Source organism: Numida meleagris, chromosome 7 (assembly GCF_002078875.1).
Source record: "Numida meleagris isolate 19003 breed g44 Domestic line chromosome 7, NumMel1.0, whole genome shotgun sequence".
NCBI lineage: Eukaryota > Metazoa > Chordata > Aves > Galliformes > Numididae > Numida > Numida meleagris.
In genome coordinates this window covers 1172160-1184597 of record NC_034415.1, presented here as the reverse complement: position 1 = coordinate 1184597, position 12438 = coordinate 1172160, and the positions used below count along the sequence as shown (strand labels likewise).

General features: G+C 39.0%; 1 protein-coding gene across 5 annotated transcripts in view; it reads left to right on the top strand.

The window, feature by feature from the left end:
- VAV3 (vav guanine nucleotide exchange factor 3) overlaps positions 1 to 12438 on the top strand; it is a 178920-nt gene that overhangs the window by 31379 nt on the left and 135103 nt on the right. For all 5 annotated transcript variants that reach the window (XM_021404474.1, XM_021404475.1, XM_021404472.1 and 2 more), the window contains exon 2: positions 8371 to 8487. In XM_021404474.1, coding sequence (XP_021260149.1) covers positions 8428 to 8487 — 60 coding nt within the window. In that variant the 5' untranslated portion in view covers positions 8371 to 8427. The remainder of the gene's footprint in view (positions 1 to 8370; positions 8488 to 12438) is intronic.

The following is a 12438-nucleotide window of genomic DNA, read 5'->3' as shown; positions in this document are numbered from 1 at the left end:
GTTTCTCACTGGATCTTTTTATCAGCCTATTTTGATTTTTTGCCTTTTAACCTTTGTTTTACTGTCTCTCTTCCTTTGCTGTTCCTTTTCCTGTTGTCCTTTTTTCATTTCCTTGCTTCTGTTTTCCTCCTTTTCTTTCTCATCTCAGGACTGTGTTCCATGTTCCCTTTCTGCTTTTTTTCAGGGATGCAGCTTCAGGAGGTAAGATGGGATAGGCCTAGTCGTTCGATAAGGTAACTAAGCACAGGAACCTCTTCGCTGATCTGTGGGCGCTTTGAGTACTTAATACAGTGTTCTAATTACTGTTCTTTTTGATGAGATACTGCAGAATAGACGTGTTAAGTCTTGCCAGCAGGGAACAAAGGGCTCCCCAAAAACTTTTATTTACAACAGGATACTGTCCTGAGCTCCCATACCTGTCTCTTGCTAATTAGACCTGTAACTTGGGGAATTCCCGCATTTGGGATTCTGTGGTCGAAAAACTGTTGTCTGTTTAGTGATTGTGCTACCCTTAAGCTCCCTTTTGTTCTGCATCTTGCAACAGGCCAAGGAGGGCCGGTTTCTTGAGGCGGTGTGGTGATGTCTGTTCCTATATGCATCATGGGACATGGCAGCTGTTCGCTGAATAGGTTTTGGTGACTGTTTACTTAGATGTTGCCAGTTTTATGGCTTGTAGGAGGACTTGACTTAAGGAACGCAGAATTTACATACTGCTTTGCCCTCGCTTGTTAACCAGGGCCATAGTGCCAGCACAGACAAGGAGAGAGTCAGGAGTCCAGAGTGTCTAGAGTGTTTTTTCCTGCCCTCCCTTCGCTGCATATCAGTACTAACAAAAGCTCAGCATACTTTGTGCTTCCTCAGCTTTTTCTTCAAGTTTCAATTTCTGTTTTCTTTACTTGAAGCAGAGAGAAGAGCAAATGTGCATAAACTAAACTCCACATGCAAGCCAAAATGCAATAGACGAAACTGAATAGTAGTCAGGAATTTTAAGAGCTTTTCCATGAATATTTAATTACTACATTAACTGAGCAACTAAAGAACATGCTATTAATATTTGTACTGTGTTAGCAGTGGTTCAAAGGAATTTAATATGTTTTATAGTTCATACAGCATGCAGTGTGTTGTGCAGGCCTTTAAAGAATGGTCACAGCTTGACTCTCCAGATCTTCCTAGCTGTTCTGTCTGTAGGACTGCACATTTAAAGCATCCTCTCAGAATTAAGGAACATCTGCTGTTCTCTTCAAAGCACAATTCTAAGCAAAATTCTTCATGGTTACACGGTAGCACCAGTCTTGTATGTTTTGTTACCCAAAAATGATTCCTGCCTTAAGCGGCTATACAAAGAACTGCGTAGATGCTGCTAATGATCCTGCCTTTTTCAGAACCCAGCGTTTTGTCTCCTGCGTCCTTATTAACGTTTCTGCTTTGTGACAAAACTAAAAATATTTCCCGACAGTCCCTTTTGGAGAGTGAAGGAGGTAGGAAGGAAGTTAGGAGGTATTTAACATTTGGCTCATTTGCTCCTATTTAGAGCGTAAAAAATATTGATCATCTGAATAATGGAGATGGTTTGCAGCTCGAGAGATCAAATGCAGAACTTAAAACTGATTCTTCCTTTGTTTTGTTAGTTTCTTTTTTTTTTTTAATGGTCATTTGCAAGTTAAGGTTTTATCTCAGAGCCAGAGTAATACTTGCTTGTGTTCTGATGCTCCAACCCAAAAAACTTAGGAGATAGCCTTTTAGCTTTCATTATCTTACTGAAAATAGGAGCGCTCATCCTATCCCATTGACTTGGTCTTTAAATTCCGTATGGCCCTTTTGCGTTGCCTCCCCTCAGTAGGACTCCAGGTCTCCAGAGCTTGACAAGAAAATGGCACACTGGAGTGATACAAATGTCAAATATCTGTTTTTGACTGTGATATTGCTTTTCCCTTTTTTCTTGCTGGCTCAGGAGAAGACATTAATAGATGTTGAATTAAGACTTCATCAGTGGGTCCGTACTTCATTCACTGAGAATCCTTACAGCTATTTTTACTGCATATAGTGATAATTACTCCTGTTGGCAGAGCAGAACTAATCTAATCTTCTTTGGCAGCTGAAATCTGTGAAGGAGCCAGGAACGATGTCTGTGTTGAATTGTTAACCCTGAACATGCAATTCCATCAGTACCACAGTGGGCTCCCACTTTGTCCAAGTACCTAGTAACCTGATGTTAATGAACAAATAAGTATTAAAATTTGTAAAATTGAATAGTGGTGTAACCTGCAGCCATTTTGGTGACCCTGCTTTTGGGATCAGTCTGTCAGATGGCAGGTACTGGGGGACTGTCCAGCCTGGCTTGCAAAGAGGAGCCCTCAATATAAGAACAGCTTTGTCTGCAGGTATCTGATTTTCTTCCGTTATTGTATACGGCTGAAAGAATTTTTCTTTATGTGTGTATTCTCAGCAGCAGAATGGAAATAAGAATGAAATCTTTGCAGCTAATCTTTCGTCATCAGCATCCCCAGGACAGGAAAGGTCAGGAGCCTGTGTTCTGCACTAAGTGCTGAGGTCTTGGAAGAGCAGGAAAGTATTCTGGCAGTGATCTCTTTCTCTTTTATTTTTCTGCCTTCTGTTCTTGCTTAACTCTGCTTTGCTATAGTTACAAACGAGGGCTGACAGAAAAACCTCCCATCTTAATAACCCTGTATGTGCTTTCTTGCATGCAGCATCAGTATTTCACAAAATAAAAAATAATGTGATTGTGCCTTCTGAGATGCATGAATTGAGGCCAGATTCGCTCATCTGATTGTTTCCCTTTCATACACTTCTGTTGAATGTCTGGCCTTTACTCAACTATTTTTGTCACTCATGCCTGCTGTTAGATAAACCCTCCCACTTCTTGGGTATGCCCATGTGGCTGATGAGGCTGTTGAGGCAAAGGCGAGTAGCTGCAGCTGTGTATGTAGTTCATAGAGCAGGGCTGTTAGAGGAGGAGGGGGAAGGTGATATTGTCATTGACAGGTCCCGTTCCTCTCCGAGGGGACAAGACGGATTGAGAGGACAGTTAGCTAAGCAAACTCCTCTTTTTCTGTGCGTTTACTTTTTGTCATGGCTCTGACACGTTAGCTGCCAGGAGCAACTGGTGCCAGTTGTGGGGACTTCCCGACATCTTTGCAGGGCTGTGACTGCAGCATTGCAAAGGCTGGGAGGTGCAGGCACGGGGAAGCAGGTGTATGATGTCTGAAAAAGTATGTCACTCTGGAATTGGTACGTGTTTAAGGAATACTGGAGTAATAGTTTGCATACTTAATTTCAAAAGGAGAGGATAAAACCCACCTTCCTCCTGACAAAAAATAACAGCCATCTGCTTTGTATTTAATGTCCCTTGGTAGCCTAGCATCTCTCCAGATCATCTCGGAGGCTCGAACTTCAGTTCGTTCTGTGCTTAGTGCTTGGTCCTGGCTTGTGCTACATGCTATATAAATGTCTGTTGATTCAGATACAAATACACAAAAGTTGCTAGCTACCCGTTTTCTCCCTTTTTTATGAAAAAAACATATAATAAAATGGAGATGGAGTTGTATTAAATACCAAGTACTGTTTTTTCCACTCTTAGTAATTAAAAAATAAGATGTTGGAAGCGTAATGAGAATTCTGTCCTCTCTAAATACTTGTTGTTTCGTGGACTTTAGGTTTTCACTCACCTGAATGGTGTTGCTATGTTGTAGTTCCATGTAAATGTCTAACGGCAGAATTTGATCTTCAGAACTCTTTATGTTGGTCTCTGAACTCCCTTAAGAATGCTTTTAGTACAGAAGCTACGTCTAGATACAGAGTATGGTCCCTACTAACAGACTTCTATTCCATTGAATTGAAGTAGTTAAGTGCTAGAGTATATTCTCTGAGAAATACCTCAAAGACTGTAGTAATAGAGAGTATATGGAATTGGGTTTTTTTTCTTCTTTTGCATTTAGTCTTTCATTTCATTAGAAGCCTGGCTAGAGAAATCTGTCTTCCCTCTGGGCAGCTATAGTCCTGCATGTGCTTTTTGTGTCTAATTAGTCATTTCTATTCAGTTACTTTTGTAAAGAATTTCTGTACATTTCTGTCAGTACCCATAACAATGCACTATGCTGACAAAGCCTCAAGTAAATGTTTATTTTTGTGTCAAATAACAAATGTTACAGTAGAAAACGGCATACTCTTTGTGTGGAATTGAGTATGCTTTGGTTTATCTGCTCTGTTCCAATTTAAGTTCACACAAATACATCACCGAACATATAAACCGTGTCTTCATATTTTGATGTTAGATTTTTTATTTTTATTTTTTCCCAAACTTGTTCTTTGTTTTAGTGAACGTTGCCTTATTAATACCTCCTAGAAAATTAAATTCAGAGCAGAATGGACCAGAAGCCACTAATGTTCTAATCTGTTCCATAAAAAAGGTTCATTGCAAGAGTTGTAACATGTCAGCAGCACTGGCGATGACAACATCATCTGTTGGTAGAAGTATAAGTACCTGTGTGGTGGCACATCAGAGAGTGCTTTATAAATAAATATCTTCGTAATCTGCAGATGTTAATGTTGAAAATGGAGCAAAACTAGCGTGCATTATGAAATGATTTTTTTCCACCATCAGTATATTAAACATACCTTGTGACAATAGTTCTCCAGCCTTGCTGCCAAAGAGGATATCCTGGGAAGCTGTCTGTGCTGAGCATCCATTGCCATGCAGAGAACGGCAGGGCTGGGTGGAGCTATCGCCCTCGTCTGTGTGTTTGCAGGGCACGGGCCATCCCCAAAGGATGGTGATTTTTGACGGTCTGTATCTGAGTGCTGAGCGTCCTCTCCTCTCACGATATACCTGGAGCCAGACAGAAGCTTTATTTTTCACTAGTGTAAATGTTTTAGGAGTGTGTCTTCCATTACCCTGCAGCAATTTTTTTTCTTGATCCATGTATCAGGAATTCCAGACTGTGGTGTCCTAAAGAGTACGTTTTTAAATAATGAAGAGAAACCAGTTCTTGTACGGAAAGACAATGTTTCCCGTGTAAGAGACCTTCAGAGCTCAGACCAGATGAGACAAATTTGCTCTTGTTGCACCTGTACAAGAACTGCTCTTTGTACCTTTGATCTCCCTGTGGTATGCCAAGGCATTATGTTTTTGTTTCAAAAAGAAACACAGAAATGTTAGTAAGTTTGCAACTATCCTCAGGACCATTCTTGTCTATGAGAGACTGCAGTCTGATGCTGCCTTCTCCTTATTGCTGGCAAGGAGGGTTGTCTTTCAGAGAACTTCCTTGGATTTAGGTATATGCTCTTTCTTAATTTTGAGGTTTTCTTTTACTAATTTGCAATACAATAACCACAGTGATAAAAATCTTTGTTTTCATTGAGAAAATTGTTTCTTTAGATGATTGCAATGTAATGTTTTTGAAATCTTTCTGAAAGTTTTCTGGATAATGTAATTGACTTTTACAAAATATAAGTAGTGGATAGCTAGTTCTTTGTAAAAAAAAAAAAAAGAGTTTTTCTTACTCGTGTGCTCTTTTGACAAGTGTGTGCTTATAATATAAACAGATTTTGGTTTTAGTAGTCTGAGTTGTATCCAGGTAGCTACTGTGGTTAGCTTAATAGTTTAGAAATAAGCCTTTCATTTTCAGTTTTGCAAGAGAAAATTGATGGTTTCTGAATCATTAGATGCCTAGCTAAACTCATTAGGCTTCCTGTGAACTGGCGGGGGTTAGTCTGTATTGTCTGGAGGCCTGTTCTGCTAGAGGCACCATTTGGCACACTATAATTGATGATGTGGTCCGTTCCCAAGTGTGGGTAGGTTTGACAAATGCTTAGTCTGTGTAGTCCGTGGTTTCTACATCGTACAAGACATGTAATATAACTGCAGTGTTGTCTGCACTGCACTAAGATATTCAATGTGGTTATTGAATATTGTAATTACATCAAGCCTGTTTAACATATGATGCATGTGAAGTGCACATTGACACTTAATGAATAAGTGAGTATTAAGAAACAAACAACACCCCCAAATAGCTTGGGCTGGGGAGTGGGGATTAGAATTCTCTTTGATTTCTGTTAGAATGTGCCTAAGAATTACGTTTCCTACCTGCAGTGCAAATGCTTTAACCTTTTTTTCTAAAAACAGAGGGCTAGGGAAACTTAACTTCACAAAATTCCCCTCAAACTTGAAATGACTGATATATAATTTTGGACAAGATCCTGCCATCTTTACCTTTTATTCTAAGAGACCTCTGCTAGGGAGACTTGGAGAATTTTTGCAGAATGGAAATGCATTTTGTTTGTGCATGCCTGCTGATGCGTAAGCAGTTTTTAGCTACATTAAAAAACTGAATGCAACTTCTGGAAATACTTCAGACAAATCTCGGCCAGGTTTCAGGTCTGTGACAGCTCCTGTCTCTCCCTTAACTTTTGTTTCTCTTTAAAGGTGAACAGCTTAATGCAGCTGTGAGCTTTCTTTGCATGAGAGCTCATCATCCCTAATCTAAACTCATCACTTTCTAGGGGGAAGGGAGGCAGCTCTGAGTTTTTCGGTGAGGATAAAAACTGGCAACTGTGAGAAATTTACTGTGGGTAAATCAGTACTGAGACTGTACTCTGCATGGACGAACTTAATAGACCTTGGTTGCTTTTAGAACAATAATAATAAAAAAAAAACCTGGGAAAGAAATTAGAAAACAATAATAACTTTGTTTTAAACCAATCTTCTGGTGCTTTTTTGCAGGGCTAGAGTGGAAGGGGTGTGTACACTTTATCTGTTAGCAGGCTCTATCTTCCGATTAATTTTGACTTGAATATTATAATTTCTGTGAAACGAGAGAAGCTTGTAGCGTTGACAAAGAAACCTAGGCACATTTTCTCGTATTTCAGTAGTTGTAACTGCAGGCGTACGCGAGCACAGCATGGTCACCGAGCAGCCCTTTTGGCTGTGCAGCACATTGCGGCCTGGTGGAGCACGTGCGGCTGTGCTGCTGGGTGTGTGGGGCAGCTGGGGGCTGGCTGCAGGCTGAGTGCCAGCGTGTCCACCTGCAGCCCCTCAGATTTGGTGTGCATGTTGTCAGTTGCAGGTCATGGCTTGTCACAGGTGCCTCGCTGGGAGCTCCTGTGGTGGCTTCAGTGGCACTCAGCAATGAGATTGTTGGCTCTTGCTGTGTCTTGATGCCCACAACCACTGGAGTTGTCTGCTCTAGACTTCCGCTGTTGAATTTGTGCTTCTGATCAGTCTGATCTACTAGATGTGCTGCTTTTTCCTCTGGCTGGCTGGTTAGCTTGAAGACATGAAGTCAGGTTCCCTGTTGAATTGGTATTTTCTCATCTCAGACTGAAAGTAAGGCAGTGAGATATTTTGGCTGAGCGAGCAGTTTGGGTATTACTGGGCTTTCGGGATACATATGGTTGTGACACCTGCTCTGTATTAATTTCAAAAATACTGTTTTTATGTAAACAGTATTAAGCTGGAACATACAACAAGGCTATAATCAGTCCTAATGTAAATAATCCACATTGTTATGAATCTACTATAACGTGGAGACCTTCGGGAACTCAGTTCTAATATTCAGTTGCTGTATAGGTTCTGATAAAATGCATATGAAGAACACAATGCTATGTCACTTGAAATATCATTGCTTATAAATATTGTATTTGGTTTAGTACTGTATTGTATAGTGGATTTTAAGAATCTGCAATGACATCTTTATGCACCTAATGTCCGCATAAGAGGACAAAGAGGAAAGCAGCCTTTGAGTTCAATACAGAAATCAGGGTGGTTTGAGGATATTAAATTTCCAGTAGATAAATGGAAGGGTACTTTTTCACATGTCACTTTCATACCCTCATGTGGTGGGTGAATGGTGAATATATATTCGTGATGCCTTCAATGTGTGACCATTAAATTTTCAAACTCGGCTTTTATCTTAACAAATGAAGATTTTTTATGTACATGCAGAATAACTTCTTTAACTTTTTCATATTAATGTAGTTTTATTTAAGTAATTCTATGTAAAAATCCGAAGTCCTTTTTAAGTTCTGTGGTTTGTTTTCTGTATAGAACTGAAAAGTAACTGTATTTAGACTAATTTATATCTAGTAGCTTATTATAATTTTTGTCTACATGGAAGAAGTACTTTCTACTCATAAAATGTTTCTGTGCAGAATTTTGTTAGCGCTTCTGAGACTGTGAGGAATGTTTATGGCTGAATTAGAACCAGAAGAAGGTCGCAGCACAGTGGAAGTGCTGACTTAGAAAAGAAACAACTGCATCCGCAAATTTTGTACAGTATTTGTGGCCAAAGAGCTAATGAACAAGTTGCTGATTGACGCGCTTCATGCTTAGCATTTTTGTTTTCTTTCCCCTAGTTTCTTTGCTTGAAGAATATAAGGACTTTTCTTTCGGCATGTTGCGAAATTTTTGGGATGAAGAAAAGTGAACTTTTTGAAGCATTCGATTTGTTTGACGTGAGAGACTTTGGAAAGGTAAGGATCCTTTAGCAATTGTGTCCTGAATAACACTCGTGTTCTGCCGCTTAAAGATAAAAGTCTTTCCTTGTATGTGTGGTGTGGAAGTTGTAACCAATGGATGGGCAGCCATTAGAAAAAAAAAAGGGGGGGGGAGGGGAGGAAGAATTAGGAAAACAGGTAAATTAAATTGAAATTGGAGGTTCTAATAAATAGCAGAGGAAAATTGCTGGTTGGAAAACTTAGAAGATGTGAAAGGGGAAGAGAGAGGTTACAAGCTTGACTGAAAAATGATGAGTTAAAACGTACGCAAAACATGGAAAGGTGGCAAAATGTGAGCAAGTACTGTGTGGTGAAATCACTTTTGCTTAAACAAACAAAACCAACAAAAACAAGTGCAACAGAAGCCGAATCCAACAACAGTTTGGAATCGGAAGCTCTGGGTGTTTTCCTTGTAAGACCATGTGGTGCCCAGCATGTTTCTTCCATCTCAGCCGCTTGATATTCATTCATGTATCTTCCTCTGTCACTTTGAAAAACTACTTGTCAATAAATAAATCTGTTGTTTTTTTTTTAACCCACGGTAAAGCTCAGATACGGCTACATTGGGTTAATGTGACTATTCTAATTTGCACAGCCTGAAATATATTCTTCTTTAAACCTATCACTTGTTATTCTAAATATAAAAGCTTTTTCCAGTGTATTGTTCACAGCCTCCCACGTATCTGTTTGATCCGTCATTGGCAGCATACGTTCTGTTCAACTTCGGTTTCTACTTCTGAGTCATAGGGTATCATTACCTTATTTCCACAGAAAATAAAGTAGTAGAAAAAATAGCTATTTATTCAAATTTACTGTATTTTAAACATTATTTCTTCTTTTGAGAGCGCATACTTTCACTAGCTAATACTTATGTAAGTAGACTTGGAGGTAAAGATGATGTAAGAGTGCAAGCATGAATCAGGTCTGCAGCATGACTGACTATTTGACAAGCTTCAGTGAAGACTATTAAACAAAATATCTAACTATCTTTTACTGAATCTTCTGTCAGGTTTTTAAGTTCTTTGTTTAGTAATAATAATAAAAAAAGACAAAGACATAAATCTGGTAATTGCACTTGTTTCTTAGTGATAATGAGTGTCTTTTGTCCTCTTAAATCATGCTTAAGGCAAAGCGTTTGTTAAAATGCAGTCTTTTTACAAATTTAGTATATAACATACCTTAAGAAAAAAGATTTAAATTCCCCTGCTACTTGCACAATCAAAAGGAAAACAAATTGCTGGTTTTGTTTGCCTTTGTGCAATATCAATGTCTTTTTTTTATTAAGGTATTTAGGCAATCGGTTATCCTTAATGTTTTCATCAGATCTTTGATACGTATGCCTAATGCAATAATAAAATGTCTTTTGTTATTGTAGCTTCTAATTAATTGCTGAGGTTTGTTTTGTATTTCCCACCACATGAGCATAACCAATCTTTTTTTAAAAACAGCCTGATTCTGAAGGAATACTTTGTGATGCAAATTATTATTACTGTATGATTGAATACAAATAAATGAATTCTGAATTAAGGCTGAATTTAGCCCAGCACAAATGTTTCTGACACTCTTCAATTGTATTTTTAACAGAGTTTATTTTGGAACATAATTTTATGTGAGTAGAATGATTGGTTCAAGAAACACCAGCATCAGCAAAAACAAACAAAACCCGTCAGTCTTATATCCAGTATACTTACCATTGTATTTATCTTCCCAAAGTAAAGTTAGATCCAGTAAAATCAGTAAAATTAGGCTTGAGGCTTTTATGCTTATGTTGCCACGCTATCGCACAATAGTATTTGTATACCTGGTATTGTTCAGTGGCTGTTGTCACCTTTCCTGGAATGCTACCAGGTAAAAATGCCGTGACAAATTTGAAAGAAACCAGCGTGTGGGACTCTCTAATGAGATTACACGTGCAGTAACAGCTGCTTGTATAGGTGGAGATGATAAATTGGACAAACCCCAGCAATCCTTGCAAGCGCTGTGTTGGGCACGCTTCTGGGTGCAAAATGACACGATTGTTACGCTGTTGCCATTGCATGCTTGTGTGAAGGCCTGCTTGCAATTGGAGGTTATGGTGTGTTGCGCTTAGGTGTGCTGATCTTTAGTTTTACCAGCCTCTGCAACTGAGCATGCAGCAGCTTCCTGGCAATTTCATTAAAATTTATAGTTAGCGTTATGCTCAGTTATTTCTATGGTTTAACAGTGTCAAGTTGGTACAATTAGCTTGAGAATATTTGTGAAGTGGCAGGGGGTTTCATATCTGATCAAGTACTGTTACTTTGGAAATTCTGACTGCTATTACCAGTGATGGGAATAAGAAAGCTTTTTCGTTTTTGTTCCCAGTTTTTCCTTCTTAACTTCTGCGTTAAGTACTGATTATTTCTGTGTACAACCACTCAAACGTAGTATTAAATCTCCAGCCTTCTTGAATTGAAACTACAGACATGCCAGAGGCTAAAAAAGCAGCACCCTACGTTTTTTCTCTGCTGTAGCCAGGTAATTTTGCATTTTCTTCAAAGAACTCTTCACAGAATTGAATTCTCCCTCATTATGTGCAAGATATGAATGATTACGAGCACAAACAGAGCATAATATGGTTTAGAAATCCTCTCAGACGCGTGTTTTCAGCCTGTTGACTAAATGGGTGATGGGATGCGTACATGAAAATTCCACAGCCTCTGAAACATTTGAATACCCTGGGAGCCAGACTGTAGCTGAGTTGTCAGAAATTAGCAAGTAACCAGTGTTGAGATATAAATAAACTGTTGCTGAGGTGACCCTCTAAGCCTTATATACCTGAAACTTTAAAAAAAAAAAAAATTAAGAAAGAAAAATGCCTGAATTTGTCATCGAATGATAAAATACTTTGCTTTGGCAGATTTCAATTACTATTTAAGTACACTAATGCAGGGAACAGGAAAAATGTGTCAACTGTAAAGAGCGATGTGCTTTCAAGGAAATAAGCTGGAATGGAAAAAAACATACGATAGACTTTGTGATGAATACTATCTCTTTTTGAAATATATATATATATATACATATTCTTCTTGGAGCAAAATCCTGTGTTATGGTAGTAGTAGCTGTATGTTGTCTGTATAGGCATAGGCCGTTTATCAACCTTTTGAAATACTGGTTACAAAATATTTGATAATGGTGAAACTTGAATTTAATAGCTAGTGGTACATCAGCGAAGGCTTTCACATGTTGCATCAAAACGTATGGAAATTTGTCTTGAACTTGTGCTCCGCTTTGGAGAGACTTTCTGATCTCTGTGATTAAAGAAGGATGTTTGCAGTTATTTTTGTGGAAAGTAGGGCGGAAGCTGAAGAAGCAGCCTGTAGAAAGCAGGTAATCCATGAGTATGTCGTCAGCGCAGAAGTGCTGTATGACTGTTGATATCAGCTGTTACACAGTGAGGGTTTTCTTTTGTTTCAAACCTAAAAGCACAGATTTTTTTTCATTTTTAGACTGACTGTGAAAGAGAAGGGATACGTTACACAGAGGAATATCCTCAAACCATGCTTTCTAACCATAAAACCCCCATGTTTTTCCCTGCGTTCTTTAGCATTCACCCATCCCCACTCAGTCAACTTTCCTTCAGTAGATTTTATGGTTGCCTTGTTCAGTTCGTGACAGAGCATGAAATGCCCTCCCACGCTCGTGGGGTGCCAGACAGTGTTTTCATTGCAAATTCCATGCTGGAGAGTCATTTTTCACTAGCACTACGTTGTCAGGTTCTTCCTTTCTACCTGTGTGCCAGAATCAACAAATAGTGTTGATGCTTGTTCTGTCAGCTCTGAGCCCTGCACGCTCCTGCTGCAGCGCCTGTGGTGTTCTGTATGCCACAACAAATTGCTGCTATCCCTGTTCTCTGAAGATGTTTCAAACTCCTGTGTTGCAGAAATGTGAATCGGGATTAGATCCAGT